Below are 27,469 nucleotides of genomic sequence, written 5' to 3' on the forward strand. Positions count from 1 at the left end.
TAACTACTTAGTTTAATAAGATCAAGAGCCACTGGTTAGAAATTCTGGGAGATGTAGGACACACATCTGGGCACCAGGCTTGAGAAGATAGGTTAGAGGCAAATCCTCACTTATGCTTTCCATACTAGAATGACATACGCTTGATTAGAAAATGAGACCATTTATTTATATACAGAGTGGGGATGACTGCACTAGTCCCACCCTTTTATTTCATACACTGTATGCACAACACAACCCTCAGTGGTGGAGAACCTCTTCCGTCTATGGAGGCTTTTCATGCAAGGGATCTTCAGTTATAGGAAGAGCCTTCCTGGACAGAATAGGTTGTTCCCTATTGACAGTTGTCCTTCCCATGTGGTAGATGATTCTAAGAAGGCAGGTTATGGGTAGGCCATTGCCCCTAAGATCTGAAGAGGCCCCATCTCATTATTTGGATCTGACTGGCCACACTCTTGTGAAAAAGAATGGACATCTCAGTTCTGAAAAGCAAATTCCATTGCTAAAGCATTCTCAGCAAAACCAAACAACTCAGCTGTTCCTCTTATGTAACTTGAGGCAACCAGGGGACACATATATGTATATATGTATATACATGTACGTACACACACACACTCCCCAAATCCTGATTTATTACACCAATTAATAGCACTATTAGAGAAAACTCAGTTCCCCACTTTGTTTCATCTGAAAACCTGAAGCATTTGAATTATACCAGAGATATATATCTTTGGTTATACACATCCGCAATTCTGATCCTCCTCCTCCTTTTCAACATTAAACACCAAAGCAGTGTGAAGAGGAAAGCACAGTTAAGATGGATGGCTTTCTCCCCTTATTTTGATCTGATGAAACATAATGTACCCTGAGGCAGAAACCTTATGGCTGTTATGTTGTTTGAAAAAAAATAAAAAGAGAGAAAAAAACCCTAGAATATATTTTCGCAGGCAAGCCAAAATCCAGGAAAAAGAGACAAGATATCCAATAATCATCTCACTGCTCATAGCCCACAACCCCTTAGAGGAGAAAGCATGCTGAACTGAAAGCAGGGAGGGGAGGAATAAAAAATAGATCCGGATGTACTGTCAGATCTCTGGGTGATTCACAGTTGAGCAGCAAAGATTTTAGACTTCCAATTGTTTAATAATAGGAATAATAAAATGTCTCTTTCCTTAGCCCCAAAATTATAATGCTGAAATAAAGTCTTTGCTAACCAGAAATTATTTTTTGCCTGGAACACTGTGAACTTAATTCTGGCATTCCAGCAAATTTCTGAGCCCAGAGTTCCATAGCTTTATCTAAATGACTATGTTCTCATGTCACCTTATGCTTTGGCTTGTTTTAATAATAATTTCAATAATCCATGCTGGTTTGGTTCACATATAATGCTAATCCATAAGGGGTGGATTTTTCCAGGAAAAGTGAACAAACTTGTTCTTTATTGTTGGCTACTTTGAATACCCACTGCTGGAAAGGCAGATAAGTTGAAATATAAACCTGGTCATAGTCTTATGCAAATTGATCTTGCTGCCTGAAATAAACTCCCTGTTGTCACAGAGCATTGATCAATCAAAAGGAGAATAAGACCCAAAGCCAAGAGTAAGTAGAGGTACATGCATATAAAACAATCAAACTCAATTTCTTCTGCTGTTTAAGAGATATATTCTATTCTAAACCCTAGGAGCCTGTATAGCAGAGTAGGGGATCCAAAACATGGCTCCTGGATCAGTTCTTCACAGCCTGTAGAGCTCCTGAACAAATGTCACTGAAACTGGAACAAACTGCTCAACTGACCAGAAAAGTGGGGTAGAAATTGGTCAATCAAATAAACAGGCACTAATTTTTGGCTGGAGACCAACTAGGCTGAATATTTCAAAAGGCTTATCAACCATCTCAAAAAAAATCCACCCACCCCCATCCTAGAATGAGAAAATTTCAAACTCCCTTCCTCAACACACCAAGACATTCTGTCCCTGTCCATGTGCATAATATAATTCCAACTTCTACTGTGACTCTCTGCCAACAAAAATATTAATAACTCTTTAAAGTATGGCTGCCAAAAGATTGTCTGCTTATGCAGAGCGGAGCTTACATGCTGCCACTTTCTGAATCTCATCATCCAAAATCCACCATGACGCTTCTGGGAAGTGGTTTATTAGGATCCTAGATGGCTGTTTCTAGACTAAGGATTGAGTTATCAACTTAAGTCTGCCCATTTGTTTGTACCTCCCTCCCTCATTTTATTATAACTGATCTGGGATTATGTTTTCTTTGGTATCTTATATTTCAGTCACTTCACCTGTTTCTCCTTTTACTTGCTGGTGATCATTGGGATCTCATTTCCTAACAATTGTTGTTGTTTAGTCGTTTTAGTCGTTAAGTCGTGTCCGACTCTTCATGACCCCATGAACCATATTGCGCCAGGCCTTCCTGTCCTTCACTGCCTCCCTGAGTTTGCTCAGTTTCATGCTCATTGCTTCAGGGATGCTATCTAACCATCTCATCCTCTGCCGTCTTCTTCTCCTTTTGCCATCAATCTTTCGCAGCATCAGGGTCTTCTCCAAAGAGATCTCTCTTCGCATTAGGTGACCAAAGTATCTGAGCTTGAGCTTCATTATCGATCCTTCCAATGAGCAATCAGGGTTGATTTCCTTTAAGATTGACTGGTTTGACCTCCTAGCAGTCCAGGGGACTCTCAAGAGTCTTCTCCAGCACCACAGTTCAAAGGCATCAATTCTTCGGCGCTCAGCCTTCTTTATGGTCCAGCTCTCACAGCCATACATTACTACTGGAAAAACCATAGCTTTGACTATGCGGATCTTTGTCGGCAAGGTGACGTCTCTGCTTTTTAATATGCTATCTAGGCTTGCCATAGCTTTCCTCCCAAGGAGCAAGCGTCTTTTAATTTCATGGCTGCAGTCTCCGTCTGCGGTGATCTTGGAGCCCAAATAAATGAAGTCTGTTACTGCTTCCATTTCTACCCCTTCTATTTGCCAGGAATTGATGGGTCCAGATGCCATGATCTTAGTTTTTTTAATGTTGAGTTTCAAGCCAGCTTTTGCACTCTCCTCTTTCACCCTCATCAAGAGGCTCTTTAGTTCTTCTTCACTTTCTGCCATTAGGGTGGTATCGTCCGCATATCTGAGGTTGTTGATGATTCTCTCTGCAATCTTAATTCCGGCTTGTGATTCTTCCAGCCTGGCATTTCTCATGATGTACTCTGCATATAGGTTAAATAAGCAGGGTGACAGTATACAGCCTTGTCGTACACCTTTCCCTATTTTGAACCAATCGGTTGTTCCATGACCGGTTCTAACTGTTGCTTCTTGGCCTGCATACAGATTTCTCAGGAGACAGGTAAGGTGGTCTGGTACTCCCATCTCTTTAAGAATTTGCCACAGTTTGTTGTGATCCACACAATCAAAGGCTTTTGCATAGTCAATGAAGCAGAAGTAGATATTTTTCTGGAACTCTCGTGCTTTCTCCATGATCCAGCGAATGTTGGCGATTTGATCTCTAGTTCCTCTGCCTCTTCGAAACCCAGCTTGTACATCCGGTAGTTCTCGGTTCATGTATTGCTGAAGCCTAGCTTGTAGGATTTTGAGCATAACCTTGCTAGCATGTGAAATCAGTGCAATTGTGCGATAGTTTGAGCATTCTTTGGCATTGGAACATAAACTGACCTTTTCCAATCCCGTGGCCACTGTTGCGTTTTCCAAACTTGCTGGCATATTGAGTGCAGCACTTTAACACCATCATCTTTTAGTATTTTAAATAACTCAGCTGGAATACTGTCATCTCCACTAGCTTTGTTGTTAGCAATGCTTCCTAAGGCCCACTTGACTTCACTCTCTAGGATGTCTGGCTCAAGGTCAGTGATCACACCAGCGTGGACATCAGGGACATTAAGATCTTTCTTGTATAGTTCTTCTGTGTATTCTTGCCACCTCTTCTTAATCTCTTCTGCTTCTGTTAGGTCCCTGCCTTTTTTGTCCTTTATCATGCCCATCTTTGCACTAAACGTTCCTTTCATATCTCCAATTTTCTTGTAGAGATCTCTAGTCTTCCCCATTCTATTGTTTTCCTTGATTTCTTTGCATTGTTCATTTAAGAAGGCCTTCTTATCTCTCCTTGCTATTCTCTGGAAATATGCATTCAGTTGCTTATATCTTTCCCTTTCACCCTTGCTTTTCGCATTCCTTCTTTCCAGAGTTATTTGTAAAGCCTCATCAGACAGCCATTTTGCTTTCTTGCATTTCTTTTTCTTTGGGATGGTTTTAGTTGCTGCCTCCTGTACAATGTTACGGACCTCCGTCCATAGTTCTTCAGGCACTCTGTCTACCAAATCTAATCCTCTAAATCTATTCATCACCTTCACTGTGTACTCACAAGGAATATGATCTAAGTCATACCTGAGTGGTCTAGTGGTTTTCCCTACATTCTTCAATTTAAGCCTAAATGTTGCAGTAAGAAGCTCATGATCTGAGCCACAGTCAGCTCCTGGTCTTGTTTTTGCTGTCTGTATAGAGCTTCTCCATCTTTGGCTGCAAAGTATATAATCAATCTGGTTTCGGTATTGACCATCTGGTGATGTCCATGTGTAGAGTCGTCTCTTGTGTTGTTGGAAAAGAGTGTTTGCTATGACTAGCTTGTTCTCTTGACAGAATTCTATTAGCCTTTGCCCTGCTTCATTTTGTACTCCAAGGCCAAACTTGCCTGTTATTCCGATTACTCCTTGACTTCCTACTTTAGCATTCCAATCCCCTATGATAAAAAGGACATCTTTTTTTGGTGCTAGTTCTAGAAGGTGTTGTAGGTCTTCATAGAAGCGGTCAACTTCAGCTTCTTCAGCATCAGTGGTTGGGGCATAGACTTGGATGACTGTGATATTGAATGGTTTGCCTTGGATACGCACTGAGATCATTCTGTCGTTTTTGAGGTTGTACCCCATTACTGCCTTTCCCACTCTCTTATTGACTATGAGTGCAACTCCATTTCTTCTAAGGGTTTCTTGCCCACAGTAGTAGATATAATGGTCACCCGAATTAAATTCACCCATTCCCGTCCATTTCAGTTCGCTGATTCCCAAGATGTCGATGTTCAATCTTGTCATCTCATGTTTGACCACATCCAGCTTGCCTTGGTTCATAGATCTTACATTCCAGGTACCTATACAATATTGTTCTTTACAGCATCGGACCTTCTTTTCACTTCCAGATACATCCACAGCCGAACGTCCTTTCGGCTTTGGCCCAGCCGCTTCACTCTTTCTGGAGCTACTTGGAATTGCCCTCCGCTCTTCCCCAGTAGCATATTGGACACCTTCCGACCTGAGGGGCTCATCTTCCGGCGTCATATCTTTTAGCCTTTTAACATTGTCCATGGGGTTTTCTTGGCAAGGATACTGGAGTGGGTTGCCATTTCCTTCTCCAGTGGACCACATTTTGTCAGAACTCTCTGTCATGATCTGTCCGTCTTGGGTGGCCCTGCACGGTATAGCTCATGGCTTCACTGAGTTATGCAAGCCCCTTCGCCACGACAAGGCAGTGATCCATGAAGGGGTTCCTAACAATGCTTCTGTGTTAATCTAGTTCCTGTTTACTATGCTGCATCTTTCATTTCTTGTTTTAGTAGACTGTTCTTCAGCAGTTCATAAAGCTGGATACTTAACAATCTTGCTATCTCTTTATTTTTCTGGTTTTCTTCTTACTGAAACCTGGATTTTCCAATTAGATGCTCTAATTCCTATGACTTTCTCACCTAGATCCTTCCTCCTCCCCCTACTACTGTCATTAGCTAATTAGTTCTCTTTATCATACATATCTGCATATTCATCTATATTTCTGTTATATTTGAGGAAATACCCAACACTTACATTTTAAAAAAATCTTGGCTTGTATGCATTTGCTGTTTCTTGGCCTGACTTCTGACCCCTCTCTCCCCACCCCTGACCCGTTTTTTCACTCTCCCACTCTTATAATGGGAGATTTTTTTAATATCTACCTTGGTTCTTACACTCAATCTCATGTCTACTAGTTCATTTTGCTTCTTAGCTCTTTTTATTGCTTTGGCTCTTTCAATCCTCTTTTGATCTCTTTTCCTTACAGAATTCTACTGAAACTGCACTATTCGAGGCTCATCCTTATGTCCTGTTTGCCATGGTGCAAAGATGCTTTACTGTTTCTGAGGAGCATGTCCTCATGACTTTATTTATTGAATAATATATTTATGAGAAAGTCATAGTGATTCGGGGTAGCTTGCAAAAAACCAGAACCAAAGGAACAAAAGATAAACACTATATCCAAAAAAAAAAAAAAAGTATACTACATGCCTAGGGTAGAAAAAAATAGTTCCACTTCAATCACCAAAACAGTAACTAACAACCAATCAGCAGGGCTCACTCAGCCTCTGGGCCCAAATGCCTATCTTCAATGCCTTATGAAAGCCCAAGAGGATCAGGGATGACTGGATCTCTCAGAAACTGCTGTTCTACAGGGCAGGTGCACAGACACAGAAGGCACAACTTCTAGGTCCCACAAAATAGCACTGTCTCACATGCATGACCTGGAGCACATCAGCCCTGCTGGACCTGGTGGGATGAGCAGAGATAATTGGAGACAGGTGGTCCCACACACATAAGCTGGCCCTGTGCCATATGGGGCTTTATTGGTGATGATCAGCTTGAATTGCACTCAGCACACCAATGAGAGCCAGTGCAGCTCATGGAGCAGAGGTGTTGCATGGGCATATCATGGAATGCCCCAAACTGCCCACTGCATTTTATGGGAGATGACTAAGGCATAAGTTAGCACTTCCAGCTTGCCTAGAGTCTGTAATTGTTCTAGTTTGAAAGTGGTATTTTTCCTTCTTCTCCATACACAAAACTTTGCATGCCGATAAAGATGAGCTGAGAGATTATATGGTCAGGACAGAAGTCCACTCAGTTCCAACTGGCCAAGAAATGCCCCTTTCCTGTTGTTGCTGGTTACTGTGCCTCCATGATCACTTTAACTTTGGTTGTGAGAGAGATTGGACACCTGGTCCATTTCTCTTTGCACTGGAATATTGAACTCCCAATAAGTCTATCAACCAGGAATCCTGCTATTTGGTGTGTACATTATGGTGGGTGTGCTGGAAAGACTATAAAATAGAGAAACCATATGAGATACACTCTCTACACGCAATGTGGAATACAGGGTAGGAGACACAAGGAGCTCTCTGCCTGATCAAGAAAGATTTATGCAAGAAATTGGTTTCAGGAAGGAGAAAGATCCAGAGGCACAGCAGTATTGAGAACTCTCTGGTTTGGGTTTCTCTGCTTTGTATTTCAAATCAGCTGTTTCAATCACTCAGACAGACTTTTGGAGGAATGAGAATATGTTTGACATAGGTACATCGAACTTGACCATTGATCTCCTGGGAGACTGATAGTTCTATGAAATGATGTTACAGATACTGCCATCTAGAAGTTGTCCAAATAATCAAGAAAATCAGTAGTTCTACCAGAAGCATCACAAAGCAAATAACAAAAATTAAGGGGTGTATCCCTGTCCCATGTTTACGAGGTTGTTGGCTGGTAAAGGCAGCAGGCCACCATTCACTGCCCTGAAACCACCCTGCATTAAATAGCGTGAGGGCAGCAACACTCCCCAGGCTGGTTACTGAGGAATGATAAAGGTAGGCCATGGGGACAACTCAATTTATGCCAATATGCTTTCTTCCCAACTCAAGGAGGGCAGTAAAGCATATTAATGTGGCTGTGAAGAGCTTTCAGTCTTAATTATTGTTTTCTTCAATAAATCCCCAAATCCTCATCTGACTTCTTGCTTTTGGGACCTGTGTATGCTTTGTATATTGATAATCACCTACACTTTTTGTGTATTCATACCTTGCGTTTTTAAAAAATAAAACCAAACAAAATATTCCAGATGTTATTTCTCTAAATGTTCCTTCCTTTCCATTAGTGTTTCCATTTCTTTCTAATGGCTTTCCATAACATTTTGTTCTTGACTCCCTCTTTATTTTCTGTGGACTTTCTTTATTCATTTTTTTTGCTGTAAATGACTGTATTCAGATAAATAAGATCATTATTTTTCCATTCCACATATCTTCCCAGTTAAAAACATGCCTCCCTTTTATCTTTTTCTTCATGGATATGTTTTCAAGTTGAGGAACAAGATTCATTTGAAACTGGCTTTTTGATTCATCCTTTGATTTTATTTTTTTCTAATTCTTTACTTATTTCTCCTTCATAATCTTTAAATTTGGAGATGTGTATTGCCACATCTCCCCCCCCCCCTTTTTCTTCTTGGTGTAACTAATTCTTGATCTCAGCATTTCAACATCCCTCAGTATTTTTTTCATTGCTACTATATATACTTCATCCAATTCTATTATGCTGTAGATTTGATTACTTGAGTATCTGTACTCCCATTCCTTGATTTTAAATTTGGAACTCAATGGTGTTTTGCTTGCTTCTAATTTGGCTCATGTTTATTACTTTCTTTCCCCTGCTTTATGTTAAATCCTTGATGCTGCTATGGCCAGTGTGGCCAACCTTAAGTGCAGATATAACCAAAGCCCAGAAGAGTTCTTAGGTGTGCTGAAATTGTTAGGGGATGGTGACAAGATAGTATCAATGCATCCCAGATTATAGTATTCCTCCAGTTCAGAAAGATGACTACATGGAGACTAGGAGTACAATCTTTTTCTGCTAGGTTGAAGGGAGACCTGCTTTCTCTACCCCAGCAAGAAAAGCCTATGTGCGAGTGTGTGTGAGGCTGAGTATATAATAAGTATGTATGTGTGCTCATACATGTATGAGCATGTAGATATGCACAGGTGCATGAATATGCACACATGCTCTGCATTCTTCTAACAGCTATCTTCTTCTACTACATCCAAGGATGCTCCCCCCAAATGCCAGACTCCACCTGTCATCAACCCCAGCCCAAAAGGCCATCAAAACTGGAGGGCCACTAACTATCCACCCATACTTTACAGGACATCCCAAGTATACCTATTCAGAAATTTCACTGTTTCTCTCAGATAAGTGTGTAATGGCCTGCAGGTACATATTTCTTATTCTTTGAAAATAAGAAATAGCTGAGATATTTTACTCCTTGTCCCTCTAAAACTCAAAATGTGTAATTTGCTCAATTTTTTCTCCTGTTATATCTTATTTTGGGATGTCATGTCTCTTGATGTTAGAATACCTGAATCAGTTTTTATTTTTAAATTGCTTCTCAAGATGCATTTGTACTCTCTGGCCCTTACCCATTAGCTAATTTTCTTCCATTCCCTTTCCATTATGTTTCCTTTCCTTTGCTATTTTTATTTGTTCGTGAGATTATAAGCCAGCAGACAAGGCTTGCTGATTTTCACCTGCTGTATAACATTTGTTTTGAAAGCACTTTAGAAATTACATTATTAGACATAATAATAAATCTTAAACATGGAGCTCACACCCAGGTAAGTGCACATAGGATTGTAGCCTTAGTCCCACCAGGGCAATTTATTTTAAAATGATTCAGTGCAACATAAATGCTGTGATCATCTCATATTTAACACTTGCTCATACAGCAGAAGTCTAATCTAATTCTTCATTGTTATACAACAAAAATCTGACCTAATTCTACCTTGCTGGATCAATCCATGAGCAAAGTAATTTACATTCTAGCTAACTTCAGAACCATGAGTTTGACTTTCATAAACTATTATTTATGAAGTTGAGGAAGAGTTCAGGGTTGAGTGCTCCACTTGCACATAACTTCAAATTTTCATTTCTGGCTGATGTTAAAGAATTCTCATTATGTCCAGACCAGGAAACAATTGGCTTAACATCAGTACAGTAAGCATTTAAATAAGTATCTTGCTTTTATAAAAGTTTGCATGATACTCCTTACCCCCAGTTTCTAAAAGGGGAACAAAATGACCGCCTCACTTCATTTTTAAGGTCTCATCCAGCAGTTTCAATAGTGAGTCTTAATATTTCTTGGAAGAGGAGTTAAGGGTCACATTTAGCATAGTTATGATAAGCAAATGTAATCAAATTTTATACACGGACGGAGATGAGATTTTTAATTTTTTCAGGATTTCTGTGGGGAGAATCTCCCCGCTCCGCACATACTTTTTCCCTTTTCTTTTCTAAGAGTAAGTTTAGGATTCCCTTTGTAAAGTTCATGTATTTCTACATCAAAATAGCAGTAAACTGAATTGAGGATTTTTGGCAATTGCACTGTCAAAATGTAATGGCATGGACAAAGATAGTTCCAGGAACTGCAAAAAAAGAGTTGGTGGCTCCCCTGGGCCGCAGGTTGCCTATTCCTTTCTAATGAATATAAAATCCTCTAACAATCTGTATGGTATATGCATGTTCACTAGATAGTGAATGCTGACAAAGAGCAAAGTTAAAAATCACAAAAGCCACAGCATAGTTTTCTTACCTATCAACGCTTCAAAGCAGTTGGCCATTGCATGGCGTAGGTCTGATTCTCGGCATAAATCAGGTCCATGAGCATAAAGCATAAAACGATCCAGCTCCAGCTTCTACGAAACACCAAGACAGATTATTTTATAAAATGACAGATGTCCAAAAGTATGCCCCATATGTATCATGGAGAAAGACAGGCACAAACAGGATTATGTATGGATTTAAACAGCGATCTTGTTCAAAAATGAAGGTCAAATGGAAAAGATACCATGAGCCAAAGAGCCATACTTAATTGACCTATTTACTTGCACTAATTATTATAATTTGCATGATGTTTTGATGAATGTAGTGGATGCTAAACTAAAATTGGCGGAAATGCTGCATTAATCTCACAACACTCCAAAAATTAGGTTGAGCCCTCTAAAATGTTTTTAAATGATGGATAACAGCATCGTGGGTTGAAATATAACAAATACAAGCCTACTTTAAATTTGCCTCCTTGATTCTCACTTCTTAATCCCTATGTAATAATACTCTATGTAGACAAGAAATCAGGATAACACTATTGCCACAATATTCCTGGTTTTGGTATGCTTACCCTATTTTTCAGTATTTATTTTATTCAGGTACTCAAAGCAGTATATACATAGATGTCCCTCCTCTTATTTTTCCCCACAAAAACAATCCGGTAAAAAAGGTTCAGCGACTGGTCCAAAGTCATCCTGGAATGGTTGAAGTTGGACTCAAATGTGGGTCTTCCCAACATTTTAACCACTACACCACCACTCTGTCAGTATGTGTGGACCCCATTTACAGAGGCCACATCTATATGCCTGTTCCCATGTTGATTCTGATGGAGAAATATTGCCCAGACTAGGCCTACTCAGGGATATTTAAATATCAACATTTTCAGGCCTATGGAAATACTGAATACTTGTAAAGAGATTTAAAAAGCTCTGTTGTTAATTTTGGAAATCAACATTTTCATTTTTTAAAAAAAAGTATATATAGATTCTTGGACAAGATGAGTAGGCAAAAATCTGGACTCCTGATTTGTTATGATTTGGTGTTCAGGAAAATATGCAAGTGGGAGAAAATGGCTTGGGAGCAAACCCGGAAATAGTAACTGGCAAAGTTCCATGGTCTGATCTCAACAGTGCTCCTCAGACCAGAAGACACATTCCCAAAAGCCTGGGCTGCCAGGGAACCCATAATGCTGAACCAGCCACCAGCTCCTCTGATCCTGGCTTGGACTTAGAAGATTTTGATCCTGACCCCAACCAGAAGCCTCTTTCAGACAGCCATCAAGAACACCAGCAGGATGAATCCTGGGCCATCTGGCTTTATGAAACAATGCCAAGCTGCTGCTAATATCTAATTACTGGTAGGTATTTTAGCAACACAATCTGAGCATTATGCAATAATAATAAATACAAGAGTTTTGTCTTTTGTTCTGATTCTGTTCAATATTTGGGGGTATTTATTCCCTGAAACATATCCTTCTTGACAGAGCTGAATAATTCACATTGTATAATGCAGATTAATGGTGACATTAATGGATGGTTAAAAGTACCTATGAGTCCATGGGGAAGAATAAATGTTGTACAAATGAATATCAACTCAGGATTGGTGTATACTTTAAGAGGAAAGTCTGTGATAATTCCATTTTCAAACAAATTGGTAAGTTAATGATTAAAGTATAATGAAACAGTCAAAGTCCAAGGATCTCCTTTTCAAAGTTGCAACTTTCATATGAAAATGAAAATGTTAATTTTTCTGATTTTTAATTATATCATTGGGCCTATATTAACCTCTGTGCTGTACTGAAATGAAAATGACACTGATTTATGTAGTGTATGTGCCCACTTTAGAGCTATGATTTGGCACCTTTGAAATCTTGGCAAGTACTTGGTTCTAAATACCAGGAGTTCTAATGTATTTCCAGCAGTGAAAGCAGACAGACATATTGGACCATAACGAATAAGTAATTTTAAAATGTGATCCCTGTTCCAATGAGAAACTGATCCTTTGGAACAATTTATAGTTAAAAACGGGATGGATAGATAGATGGATAGATGGATGGATCAATCTGAAAATTGGATAAATACTCTTAATTAGCTAATTACTCATGATAATTTCTCTTCTGTTCTGGTTACATCTTAACCAAGGAAGTAAAGGTGACAATGATGGTGGTTCCTCAGTCCTGCAAGATCAGTTGCTAGTAAATCATGTACAATCCATGATTTCATCCTGGATTTAAATGCTGACCTTAAATCTGGCTGATGAATCCAGGTGGATGGAGGAGGAAATTCACCTCTCCCAGTTTTATCTACTATGCTATTCTAAAATTCAACAGGCAAGGATCAAAGGAGAGAGAGCTTGGAACAGTCCTGGTCTACAGAATTACAGCTTTACAGTACAGCAATTTTGAATGCACGCTACTTCACTTTGGTGGTCAGGACAATGTAGGGATAGCATATCATCCCCCTCATTTCTTAACAGTCAGTCTTTCTCAGCTAAGTAAAGATATCTCGGGCAAAGATATCTTCAGTTTTGGATTATCCTTGGCTCCTTATTCTGAGGGATTTTAAATGTGGTTAATCACCCTGAGTACTCATCACAGCAGAAAAACAGGCTATAGCTCATTCAATACATCAAACATCCAAAGAAGATGCTGAGAGTCTACACCCAAGCTAAATTTTAGTTTTTCTTATAAAGTCTATGTCAACAAGTTTACATCAAGTTGTACTTGAGCTTGACTAAACCAATGGCACGATTCCCATTTAATACCAAGCACAACTCTCTGCTTCACAAATAATGTTAAACCATAATGTGGATGGCGGGGGGGGGGGAGTGTCTCTTTCTCTTACAGGTAGTCAACTTATGACCAAAATATGGACCAGAAAACTCACTGTTAAGCAGTGCAGTTGTTAAGCGAGGCATCATGTGACCACACCTGACACCTGATTTTACATTTTTGTGGTGGTTGTTAAGCAAATCACCATGGTCATCAAGTGAATCATATGGTTGTTAAGCAAATCACACAGTTGTTACATGAATCACATGGTTCCCCATTAATTTTGGTTGTTGGAAGCCATTTGGGAAGGTTGCAAATGGCAATCACGTGGCCCTGGGATGCTGCAACTATCATAAATACATGCTAGTTGCCAAGCACCCGAATTCTGATCATGTGACCATGGGGATGCTGCAACAGTCATAAGTGTGAGGACCAGTTGTATGTCGCTTTTTTCAGTACCATTGTAACTTTGAACAGTTGCTAAACAAATGTTTGTAAGTTGAGGACCACCTGTATATACAAAGTACAAAACCACATTAACAAAATAAGCCATGATTATTTTTTTGCAATGAACTACATTTTTTAAAAAAATGGGTGAATTATGAATCCTAATCATGGTGCACTACAAGTGACCCTAGAAACCTAGGATTAGGTCTTCTGAATTGGAGCTATATCATCATGCTTACCAATTGTCAAGTATTAAATACTGGAAGCGAACAAGTGGTATTAAGTTTCCAATTTGGGCAACTGTGGAATATACATATATAACACCTTTGGTTGGATGGACAGTATTAGGATCTAAATATACTAAAACTCTAATATCTCTGGAAACAATTTCGTCTGTTAGAAAACTATGGAATGTAATGTCTAATAAAAAAAAATCTGACCTTTTTTTCCATGCCAAATTGACTTAATGGGGAAACCCAACTTTAAAAATTGGGAAAAAGATGGTGTTCTGGAAAAATTGGACGGAAGCGGGGATACTGACTTTGGACCAACAGATAGATAATGAAGATGAATGTTTAACTTACTCTGTCTTAAGAGATAAATATCATCTATCAGATGTAACCAAATGGCAATATTTACTGTTACAACATTTGTTAACAACAGCAGCATTTTCAGCTTCTGAGACACCTGAGATATTAGAACTTGTTAAATCCTTTAAAACTAAAAAACCTACTATTAGTTTTTATAGGTATTTGTTATCAATAAATCAATTTGATATGCAGATGTTAAGGGATGAATGGAATAAAGAATTAGTGGTTTCTATATTACCTAGACAATGGGAGAGTGTCTTAACTTCTATAGCAAGAGTGTCAATGGCCAACTACGACTTATACAATAAAAAAATAATATTTAGAACTTATTGGACTCCACTACGTCTGTATAGAAAAGGATTGTCAAAAACAGCATTTTACTGAAGATGTAATAAGGTCAATGCCTCTTTGAAGCATATGTTTCTACAATGTCCTATACTTACCAAGTTTTGGGAAAAATAGTAGTGGACTATATAAATATGATTGTGTGACAAAACTAAAATTTTCAGAGGAAATATTCTTTTGAACTATATGCCTAGTACATGGAACCTGACATCTGGACAACATAAATGAATTCTCCATGCCCTTACTATGGCCAAAAGACTGATATTGCAGCATTGGAAAGATAAATGCATGGCTGCATTTATTCAATGGATTGAAGATCTGATTGTGCTTGCCACTTATGAGTGGACTGCCTATAGACTTAATATGGACAAGTATAATGAAATATGGGACTCATTTATATAAAATACAGTAGGTTAAAAAAAAATGAGTCATATAAATCCATTAGAAATATATATGCGCTTGAATAATATTTGTATTAGATAAGTATATAAAGAATTGAAATTGTTTGTTATAATGATATATTTTTTCTTTGTTGTATTTTTTCACTTTTTTGTTAAACCACTTTTATGTATTTTTTCTTCTTTTTGTAATCAAAAATTTTTAAAAAAGGAAAAAGAAAATAGAAAGTGGCTCTAGAAAACTGGCTTGTCCTTGTTAGACATTTGTTGGCCCACTTCTTATAGATACCAAAAAAATGCATAAGGAATTGGCTGAGTATTCCATGATTATTTTGCTCATATGCAAAACTAACTTTGGAGTTACAGATGATAAAAATGTTGATTGACTTGGCTTAGCATTATTTGCAAATCAATCACTGCTTTCAACATTAACACACATACTTCAAAAATACACATTCCACCTCTAGTTTTCATTACTGTTTCACTGAAACACATGGTGTCCATTAAATCGGAGTCTGTGATCATAGTTTGATGATTTGCATACTGTGCTTATGAGGGAATTGGATCTGTTATGATGAACACATGTTACACCTCTGCTCCGCAAGCTGCATTGGCTACAACTCTGTTTTTGGGTTCAATTCAAGGTGTAATTAACACCACCTCTTTGCCTAATCTCTTTTTTATTCTGTTTTTAGTTGTGTGCCTTTTCTAATTTTAAAGTTTTTAATATTAATAATATTAATATTAATTTGTATATTTCATATTTTTGACTTTGTTGTATACTGCCCAGAGTCACTTGATTATGAGATGGGTGGCTATGTAAATATGATAAATAAATAAATAGATGATGGTTTGAGCTAATAGCCATTCAACATGGAATCATTGTTTCTGCTAGGAATAAAGGAATCACTCAGAAGAGGGAAAGGGAAGAGATTAACTGGATGAAATCATATATTTCACTAAGCCATAATTCTAAACTCATAATAGCTGTTTGTAGAACTTGCCAAGCCAGAAACAAAGAAAACACTTTATGGCTTACTCCTACTTTGCAAATCATGGCTTGCACAGAGCCAGAATTACTGGATTCTTAAGGAGAAGAAGAAAGCAAACTGTTTAGTGGGAATATAGAGAATAGCATTATATTTATGGTTTTATTTGCTGAAGAACATGCATTAAAACTGAAAAATAAGAAAACAGGGGAATAAGCAAAATCTGTAATTTTTTCTGTAATAAGAAAAAAATTATTATTAGGACCTATTTACACTAGCAGTAGGATGTTCTGTTAATAGGTGCTAATAATTTTTTTTTCTTTCTCTGGAAAAGCAGACAGACTTTCAAGCCTCTCCCTCTAGACAGGGACATTGATACCTTACTCCACAGCTCCACCTAGCTTTTCAGTTATTTTGAAATGCAGATGCCTGATGAAAAATCAGGTTGCCTGGTTATCTTCTCTTGAATCAGAAGGACTGTGCAGTTCATGCTAATTCAGGCCTAGAAAACATATTAGGGTTCTACTTTCATTCATTTATCCTACTTAGTAGAAAGTGTTTTAGTCATCTGTATTTCCTGTATGCATTAGAAGAGTTCATTCTGTACCTCTGTATATTTCTACTGATCAATTTATTTCCTTTTTCATTCCCTAATATATATTTCATGGGCATGATTACATAACTGAAACATACAGCTCTAATACACACAGGCACAAAATAGAGCTGTACCTATCTTGAAAATCATTTGGATCTTGTTAAAATCAATACTTCCTATCCATTAAATAAAGCCAAATTCTTTCTGGGCAAACCTCTCCAAAGATACCTCTGTTTTAAGAGTCATGTGAACCAGAATGAGTAGACTCCTTAAAGAGGCAACACCTTTTATTCAGGCTTATGCAAGGGCCTGAAAAAGCTAGACAGCTTTAATGATCAGAAGGGAGATTCTGTCCTTGTGCAAGATCTAAAGCACTTCTTCCACAGAATTTCTGAGGCACACATGCTAGAGATGTAAGATTTTCAGCAATGTGGAATTTTCTTTTTTTGGAAAAATGGAAATTGCATAATTTTTATTAAAGATTTTTTAAAAAGAATATAAAAACTAACACACTAACAAAGAAAAAAAGATCAGAGAGAAATGCAAGAAGAGGAAAAAAAGTGGAGAAAAAGTAGGAAAGGAAAGGGAAAAAAAGATGTAGCTTCTGATATTCTTCACAGCAGTTAAAAGTACAATTATATTTTAACCTTTCTCCCTAAAGTTACAACATAACTCTCTTCATCCTATAATCTATCCTGTCTAATCATCAAAACCATAAATCACTAATTCATTTTTCTTCATTTTTACACAAAAAAGTCCATAAGGGGTTTCCAATAACCAATAAATGGAGATATTGTCCTTTCTTTAATCAAAGAACTCAATTACAAGGTGCTGGTTGTCACCTATAAAGCCCCACATAGCATAGGGCCTGGTTATTTGAGGGACTGCCTATCTCCCATAGTATCCGCCTGGCTGATTTGATCTGGCAGGGTTGGTGTGCTCCAGGCTTCAATTAAGCAATGTGATCTATCGGGACCCCAGATGTGCATGTCCTCTGTTACAGCACCTGCCCTCTGGAAAAAGGTCCCCCCCAGATCCAAACAGACCCCACCCTGCTGGTGTTTTGAAGGAGTCTGAAGACATGGCTCTTCACCCAAACCTTTGTTGAGCGTGACTGAAGCCGCCTATTAACCTAGGTTGTTTTCTTCCCTTTCCACCCAGTTTGTCATTCTGCCATCCTTAGTCTTCTTTGTTTCTTGTTTTTATTGTCTTGTTTTTTATGTTTTAATCATTTGTAAACCACACAGTCCCTGGGAGCTGGGTGGCATATAAATTTAAAAAATAATACACATACTCACAATTAAGTTTGGTGTACTGATTAAATGTAAAAGTACAATTTAGTCTCACAATTACATTTACTAATAGATTCTTTAAAATGATTTTTACTTTTTGTTAAACACTAGACAATCAGTGACCCTTTGGGTCATCGTTTCAGAGATATTTCCTCACTAAACAGAGAAAAAGAATGATCAATGGCAAAAAAGCAATGGGAGTATGAGCAACTTGAGACTTACTGCTGGCTTCCCCATTGACTTTGCTAGTGGGAAGCTGGCAGAAGTCTCCTTCCTTCCTTCCTTCCTTCCTTCCTTCCTTCCTTCCTTCCTTCCGTCCGTCCTTCCTTCCTTCCGTCCTTCCTTCCTTCCTCCCCCCTTGTCCTTCCTTCCCTCCCTCCTTCTTTCCTTCCTTCCTCACTCCCTCCCTTCCTTCCTATCTTCCTTCCTCTCTCTTATTTCCTTCCTTCCTTCCTTCCTTCCTCTCCCTCCCTCCCTTCCTCCGTCCCTCCCTTCCCTTCCCCCTCCCCCTTCCTTCCTTGCTCCTTCTCTTCATTCCCTCCTTCCCTTCCTTCCTCCCCTCCCTAACAGCTTATGCTGTTTGTCCTCTCCTCAGGACAGCCTCGGTGAAGCTGCCTCCTCCCCCTCCCCCTCTCCCTCCTTCTCCTCAGCCTGCCACTTTACTGGGGGGAGATGGAACCAAGGGAGCCGTGAACTGTGAGGAAAACTGAACCCCCACTCCACAGTCCTGCATGTCCCCAAGGGCTCCCTCCCTTGAGGAAGGAAGTGGGCTCACCCATTGACCACCAACATCCCCCAGCCAGCCCTATCTTGCCAACAGGCATCCAGGTCACTCCCTCGTCCTTCCCTTACTGCCAACTGCTGTTAAGAGGTTTCAAATTTCTGTCTCAGTTCCAAAGCAGCCAATCGCCACTTGCCTGTCAGGCCTTGCCACCAGCCGATTGGGCATAGGGGACAGAGGGAGGTGGGAAAAGGTCAGGAATACTCCCATGACAATCATGTGACCTGGGCTGACTGCTGCAGTGCAGAGCTGAAGCAGCCACACATTTCCCAACTTTCTATCCCACGGGAGTCATGGGTCCTTACATTCTGTAAGTTAGCCCATTTGAGGTACCTTTGTTGGCAAATTGTTGCCCTCCCACGCACGTTTTTGCCCAGTTAAAGGTTACAGGCAGGAGAGTTTTAGTAGTATATAGAAGATGGAACTAGAAGCTGAGGAATTCTAAGAAACGTGGCTCTCTTAATTTTGACATGTTCACAAGAAAGAAAGAAAAAGCTGAAGACAGAAGAAACCATCATCACAATAACAAAACAGAGTTACATACTTTGAGAAGTTCCACCAACCTCTAGATAAAAAGTTAGCAACAGACAAGCCCAGAAGCAAATGCAGCACCAAATCCTCCTTTGTTCTTTTGTGAGAACAGCAGTGCCACTGTGAGCAGAAATGTATCTTGCTCCTGCACTGGAGAGTTCTACTGCACGGCTTGTGTACAGGAACTGCAATTCTCTGATACTCTAAATAAATCTTCCTAGCAGAAGTTAATAGAAAGGGGAACAAAGGATAGCAATATCTGAGCAGCATGGCTTACTGCTTTCATTATTCTAAAATAAAATATTTCATTGGAGTTTTTGTTTCACCCTTTGCAATTTTTTAGGAAAAGAGAACAAAAAAGGCCCAAGGAGCGGGGAAGAATCCCCCCCCTTTCCCCATTTCTTTCCCCCTAACCATTTGCATCTCTAACACACATACACATACAGACACACACCTTTCGGCTTGGAGAAGAGTTGCTAATGAGGCATTTATTGAAAATCACCACACACAGCACTAAAAAAATCACTTATCAAATACAATGGCAATTATAAATGGAGGCAAGCTACTTATAAAATCAACATCAGGTTGAATTTAAGCTATGCACATTTTACTTTGGGTTTATTACCTGTTTTCTTCCTAGTTTGGAAAATGTTATTTTTCTTTTTTCATTTTTGTTCTTCCTATTCAAGATGGCTAAATATTTGGGGGGAGATGGCATTAGATGTAATGATTTAGTATAAAATAGGTAAAAAATGATAACTTGCTTACATCCTATGCATTCCTTCATTTAGGATTAGACATCTTTAGCATGTACATAACGGAAGTGAAATGCTACATTTTGCTAAGTTAAAATGTTTGATCTCTAGGTAGGTAGCCCTAGGAAGTCACTTCACAATCAAGGTTCCAAAAGGGCCTCTACGAGACACCCTTCCTGATGTGAGGATTTCCGGGGGTGGGGGGTGGGGAAGGAAACAATTTCTTTTCTTTAAAAACCAAACCAGGTATTCACTGCTTTACTGCTTCAGGGACTATCTACCTCTTTTGTCTCTGTACTTCATCTGGATTTTGGATCTGTCATTGTTGTTGATGTTTCACAACAGTGGCATTTTTTAGTTGCATTCTCGAACCAACTCCCCCTACAATGTCCGATTTGCATGGGTGGCTTTGCTTTCCCTCTACAAGACTGAATGAGGGCTAGAGATTTCAGCTGAAAGACACAGGCTGCAGCAATGAAGGCCAGTATTCAGAAAAAGATCAGCAGAAGTAGACCTGGACAACAGTTGCTGGTTTAGGCCCTGTGGGATGCTCAGCTTTCTCTTTCCCTGAAGCCCACTATATAGAGGCAGAGACGCAAGAGTTCCCTATAGTCAAGCACTTTAGACTAAACATAGAAACATATGTACTTGCGATGTTCTTCTAGTGGCAGTTAGTGGTAATTTCATCTCAGTGGCTATGAAGTCACAATCAGCAATGCCAAATAGAATGAAGGAAAACAATCTAGATGCTGGAACATACTGGAGGAGTATCATTACTTTTTTTTTAAATGATTTTTAATCTGTTCTTTTTAGTTACAGAGTCCAAAATACACAACAAGCCAACTGAAATTTGATTCAGATATTATCTTTGAAACCCTCAGACTATCTCCAAGAATGAGGCTGTAGAAGGGCATCTTGCCACATTTACCTGTTAACAGCATAGGCATGGAAATAATTATCCAGATTATCCAGCCCCTCTCATAGAGTTTGCATTTCATACCATGCTGGAACTTTGTAGGAACAAATCACAGGAAACCAAATCTCCCCACCTAACACAGATCTAAATGTGAGCCGTGTCAACTTTGAGGACAAATCAATTTTGAGTAGACAAGTAAGCAAAGCAAAAAATGACAGAATGATTTCTGTATTCTTTTGAAATCTAGAAAGACAACCATACCCTCCCGCAGCTGGACTACAGCAACTACATAAGAAAAGCTAACCAAGGAAAAAAACAGCTCCTTTAGATTGCTGCATTCTGAGAATGCACAATGAATCCTAAATTTGGGGACAGACGAAACACTATGACCTGAAGAACTTCCTATTTATACCCGAATTGAGGGGTATAAATCTGGCACAATGACACAATACAAACCTGTCTGCTTCATATTAATGATGTTCATGTTAGCCAGAAAACAATAGCCTCAGAATAAATGTTCACAAGGAACAATGACATCTGGCAAAAGGTGTAAAGAGATGATTAAAATTGAGAGAGAGGGACTTAGAGGCATCTAAGAAGTATAAGGGGAAATCAATGAACTATGTATGTTTGGAAGCATAAGTGGCACTGGTTAAAGGAAAGTAAATTGAAAGATCAATCGAAAACCCTTTCGATTGTAAGCAAGTCACTTCTGTGTTTTCAGTAGCATCTAGCATTCCCATAAATTTTTCAGAAGGCAGGCTCTTGTATTATGGTGGTATTTAGAAGGATTTTTAGTGGGAATAATTTTTAGGCAAACAAAATCAGGACTCAAGGAGAGAGGCCAGAATTCAAATTATTTCCACAGCAGCCTAAATAGAACCTTGCTGGATCAAGCAACAGCCCACGGAGTCCAGCATTCTGTCATATAATAGTGAACCAAAGGCATTTAGGAAGTCCACAAACATCTCTCCCCTACTGTTGTTTTCTATAGTGGCTGATATTTGGGGAATTTTACCAGTGTCTGAGGAGATACTAAATAGCCATCAAGAGAAGAAGCTGGCTATTGAAAGACTAATCCTCCCTTTATTTAGTCCTTTTAGAAAGATCTAAATAGGTGGCCATCACCACATCTCATTGTCACCAAACTCCATTCCATGTGTCAGGTAAGTCAGTTCTTCTTTGTAGTGATTCTGAATCTTGCCTCATTTGGTTTTAAGGGATAGCCTTGATATCTGACATTGTAAATGTGGAAGAAAAACTTCTCTCTACCCACATGTTCCAAACTGGACAAATTATATATCTCTTCGTTCTTTGGGACTAAGGGAGGTGTTCTAGCCCTCTTATTTATTTATCATATTTATATAGCTGCCCATCTCACACAAGTGACTTTGGTTTCCTTATTTTGCACCTTTTTTGGTTCTACAATTCTTTTGAAAGTGTACTGACCAGAAATATCATATAATTTATGTAAGGGATGGGAGGGTGATTTTCTAAAATTGATATAAGGGCATATTGACTGTTTTAATTCTCCTCCTAATGGGTTCATGCATGGAATTCAGTCTTTTTACAATAGCTGCACACAGTGTTGACATTTTCATTGAACTCTTCACTCTGATTTCAAGATCCCTTTCCCAAACAATCACTGCTACCTCAGATCCCAGTTCTAGTCCTGCCTTAGGCATGAAAGTCAACTGGGTGACTTTGGGCCAGTCACTCATTCTCAGCTCAACTCACTTCACAGGGTTCTTGCTGTGTGGAAAATAGGAGGAGGAAGGAGTATGAGGTATGTTCACTACCTTGAGTTATTTATAAAAATAATAAAGGTGGGATAAAAAAAAAACTAGTGTGTGTGTGCGCGCATGTGCGCACATGAAATTTAGATATTCTTTGTGTACCAACATACATTTCTTCCTGTTTGCTTACACTGATGTCCATTTGCCATTCTGAGGCCCATTCACTAACTGATGTATGTGATACTATTTAGCAGCTAAAGCTTCTCTTACATGCAGGTAAAGTGATGAAAAGCTTTTCTTACTAAATTCCAAGGAACTCCTTATAACAGCCTTCTGCAACTTGGTAAACTCAGGTCGATCACCTCCATCATCCCCAGCCTATGTGGCCAACTGCCATCTAGGTGATAAGACCTGCGGCCCCATGAATCTGCAATGGACCAGGCTAGAAGGAGCTGCTAATTAAGGCCATTAATGGAAATGGGAGAAATACCAATGTAATAAAAAATATATACTATAATAAAATATAGTAATATATAAAATTAAATATGCAAACACAAAACTAACAAAGTTCCTTAATAGAAGAGAATATCTGCAACTCAGGGTTGAACTGTGGAGTCCTTGGTGCTCTCTGAGCTTGGTTGTTTGCTTGCAGATGTTTCATTATGTGACTAGGTAACATAATGACTAGCACTGATAATGCTACCTAGTAAGGTAATGAAACGTCTGCAAGCAAACAACCAAGCTCAGAGAGCACCAAGGACTCCAAAGTTCCTTAATGCATAAAATCAGTAAATAGACAAGCTTATTACACAATAATAGACAAGTGATTACAAATAACTGGTAAAAGAAACAATTTGTCCTTTCTTTTTTATTCCCTTTTAAGCTGGGTCAGTGTCTGAGTTATAAGTGAATTACCAAATCTAGCCTTAAATAGCACCTCAACTGGGAGCTTTCAGGTGCCTCTTCTGAATCCAGAAATATCAGAACATGTCACCAATAGGGCAATTGCACAGTTGCTCAAACCCACTCTGACAGTTCTGACCTTCTCAATTTGATCTATTTAGAGTAGGTTTTGCATTCCAATATTTCAGTATTGAAATATTTTACCAGTTCCTAACAATATAATTTAGTCTTAAGAGTTTGTGATGAAAACTGATTAATTTGCCACTTTTAGCCTTTTCTTAGCAAAGACACACCTTTATCCACAATCACTTTCCCTAGACATAAAGGAAGTTATTAAGATCCTTTCAACAGGTTGGTAGACCAGGTCACAAAATATGACTTGTGTACAAGAGTGCAATGCTATTCCTGCAATTTGTGGTTCAGAACACACATTGATGTCTTCCAGATGTTTTCGATTTTAAATGCCATCAGTCCCAAACAACAGCAATGGCTAATACGGAAGAGACTGCATGAGTTGGGACTAAGACATCAGGAGGAACCAGACTGCATGGTTTGAATCATAAACTGGAAGGCCCACCTGCAATTGAGCACTTTCCATAAGTTCCTATTTATTTTTACCAAAATTCAAAGAATATTAAGCTCCTTATGATCCCTGCTAGGTTTCCACAGCACAAAGCATTTTGCCTTCCTTCTGCCCCTTTAACTAACTAAACCTTTGCCCTAATGTTGGAGACTGATTCTCATATGATTCAAAGCTTGAGCAGCACCAACTTTATGCTACTTTCAAAACCTGAAAACTCAAATGCTAGCTTGCATACAAAGGCTTTGCGAAAGGGCAGGGGACGGGATGAATCAACCAGATATTATAGCTAACTCAAACCAAGTTGCAAAAATAACCATGTATACCTTAGCCAGCATTGCAAGATGTTGATTCTGAACAATGGCAGTACGGTATGTTGCCAATCCTCCTTCCTCCAAGCTTGGAAACAAATAGTACAGATGAACACTGGAAATAAATGATAAAAATCACATTAAGATCCAAATGCTCTCAACTGCTGATATATGTTCCTGTCAACAAAGTAACCCTCCCAAATTACTTCTAATTTCTGCAGAGGAGGTAGTGCCCATTCCCAAACTCTACCAGCCTTAAAACCATTTCAATATAGTAGAATAACATCTCCTGCCAGATTTAACAGGACAGGTAAACACCACTGGGGAGAGATGATCCTGCAAATAATCCAGCCCCAAACCATGAAGAGCTTTAAAGGTAACCAACAGCACCTCGAATTGTACCCAGAAGCATACTGGTAGCCAATGAGGCTCAGAGAGCAGAGGTGTCACATGTGCTGAATGACCAGCACTCAAAAATGCCCATGCTGCTGCATTTTGTACCAGATGACACTTCTGAATATTCTTCGAGGGCTGCCTCATGTAGAGTGCATTGCAGTAATCCATTCAGGAGATGACTAAGGCGTGAGTGATTGTGAGCAGGGCCCCCCAGTTCAGGAATAGGCACAACTGGCACACAACACAAAGCTGTGCCAAGGCCCCCTTAGCCACGGCTGCTATCTGCTCACCGAGCAGGAGCCAAAAATCCCGAGATTGTGCACAGCATCTGTCTGGGGCAGTTCAACCCCATCCAGAACAAGAGATGAAAGGTCCCCAGAACCAGGGGATCCTAAAACCTAAAGCCATTCAGTCTTACTAGGGTTGAGCTGAAGCCTGTTGTTCCATATCCAGACCCAAAGCCTCCATACACTGAGACAGGACCCCCCACAGTATCACACAGTATCACTCAGTTGGTCCAGGGTGGAGATGCATAACTGGGTAACATCTGCATATTTATGATACCTCACTTGAACCAACGGATGACTTCACCCAGCAGCTTCATGTAAATGTTAAACAGGAGAGGAGAGAGTACTGAGCCTTGCGGCACCCCACACAGCCAAGACCACAGGCTGGATCTCTCCTCCCCTATCAACGCTAGCTGGAACTGGCCTTGGAGGAAGGAGAACCAGCACAACACGGGGCCATCCACTCCCAATCCTTGCAGTCAATCCAGAAGGGTGCCATGATTGTTATTTAATTTCTGCTCCCCCCCCCCTTCCTGATGAAGTGAGTAGAAAAACAGGCCATGTATTTGATGTTTTCATCCAATTACTGAAGTGGTAAAAGAAGCCACAGGGAAGTAGCTTCCATACTGCTTATTCCAGAAATATAAGAACAAAAGCTTCTCTGCTTGAATGCTTCATATTAACACTTTTTCATACTCTGCACTATCAATAAAAACATGAATCTAATGTAAAATAATGGAAGGAAGGAAGGAAGGAAGGAAGGAAGGAAGGAAGGCAGGAAGGCAGGCAGGCAGGCAGGCAGGCAGGCAGGCAGGCAGGCAGGCAGGCGGGCAGGCCTAAAGAACAGGTTCCACAATGTGTTGCAGCTCTCAGTTCCTCCATTAAATTCAGAAAGGAGTTTTAGTTTTTGAACAATTCTGAGAGGTAGTAAAAAGCTTCTTAAAAGAAGAATAGAGAGAAATAAATGTTAAGAGAAATAGACAACACTGATTCCATAAGCTCATCACTTACCTCACCCATACATTAATTCCTGGAAAAACTTGACTTAACATTTATTCAGCCTCTTTGCATGTTTTTACAGAAATGACTGGATGAAAATGTAGAACTTTAAAGACATGGCCTAGCCACCCTTCCTTCAAAGTAAATGGCACTGAGCTCATTCCCATTATACAGATATTTATCTGCAAGTATATTTAACCTAATAAATCTACAGTGTGAACCCAAGCAAGGTTGCCCAAAAGTAAGACTATCTGAGACTGTTAAGACCTCACCTTATTTCTCAAATAATTTTACAGATTCAAGCCACATGCGGTTAGCAACTGTGGAAGGGTTTGGAGGATTCATGTCAGCTGTGATGAGACCACAGCCCAAAGTAAGCAGATTTAGCTTTTTACAAATAAAAAGCCCTGATGAACTTGTAGTCACATTCAGAGTTTTCTGCATCTCTATGCTGCTATGCCGTGATTGACTGATATTTTCAGCCCAGGTCTGGTAGCACTAGAGTAACATTGTCCTGAAGCAGGGGGATTTTGGTAAGAGGACAGAGGGGGATGTTTATGGAAAGAATTCAACTGAGGCCTTTGCAGGGTAATGGGAAGATCTTTTGCAGACTAAATTCTCTTGGGCCGGAGATGTTCTTTGTGTTTGTTTGAGCTTCCTCTTCAGTAAATACACATCAGAGCTGGATTTTGGTTTCAGAAATATTGTGGTGAGGATTCTATGTAATTCACAGAAATGACATCAGAACAAGTTACATGTTCACAGTGCCAATTTTCAAGTCTCAAGAAAATGCATGTAAAAACATAGTACTTTACTGTAAACAGAAATACTAAAATGTGTGGTGGCATTATATAAATCTTCTGTCATTCAATATATATTATTTTTAGGATTAAAAAAAAATATTTTTAATAGAAACAAGACAAAAGCCCAAAACTACTCCTTCAAAGTAGTTGTCAGGAGGCATTGATACTGGTAGTTTATTCTCCTTTATCTATAATGCTGCAGTACTTTTAGAGCTTCTCTTTAAATAAAGCAACTATTTTTCCTAACACAGCTGAGATCTAAAATTGGTTTTGAAAGCTGCTACCTCAGGTTTTTTTGTTTTTTTTTTATACTGCCTTCTCTCACAAATGACACTTATCAAGAAAATGGCTGCTGTTTTCACTAAGCGATGAAAAGTCAATTTTATGGGGATTTTTTGGTCATTTTTCAATACTTTTGAAAAACATTCAGAGGAAAAATGATTGAGTGATCGTCCATTAACTGGAAGGATCTTAGTGATTTATTTTTTAAAACTGAATATATATATATGTGACTGCCTGCTACTGAAAGAAAGGCAGAATGCCAAGTTTGCATTTATGAGGTCCGGATTAATGAATAACAGACCCCCAC

At 39.2% G+C, this 27,469-nt stretch overlaps 1 protein-coding gene across 3 annotated transcripts in view; it reads right to left on the reverse strand.

The window, feature by feature from the left end:
* Positions 1-27,469, reverse strand: part of DROSHA (drosha ribonuclease III) — a 100,611-nt gene that overhangs the window by 22,817 nt on the left and 50,325 nt on the right. For all 3 annotated transcript variants that reach the window (XM_088130790.1, XM_088130791.1, XM_088130789.1), the window contains exons 22-23: positions 24,411-24,510; positions 10,443-10,545 (exon numbers count right to left, since the gene is read on the reverse strand). In XM_088130790.1, the coding sequence (XP_087986916.1) occupies positions 10,443-10,545; positions 24,411-24,510 (203 nt within the window). The remainder of the gene's footprint in view (positions 1-10,442; positions 10,546-24,410; positions 24,511-27,469) is intronic.

The sequence above is a fragment of the Python bivittatus genome, unplaced genomic scaffold (assembly GCF_059951505.1).
Source record: "Python bivittatus isolate LINGU-HERP-01145 unplaced genomic scaffold, Pbiv_v1 ctg000840_np1212, whole genome shotgun sequence".
NCBI classification, from domain to species: domain Eukaryota; kingdom Metazoa; phylum Chordata; class Lepidosauria; order Squamata; family Pythonidae; genus Python; species Python bivittatus.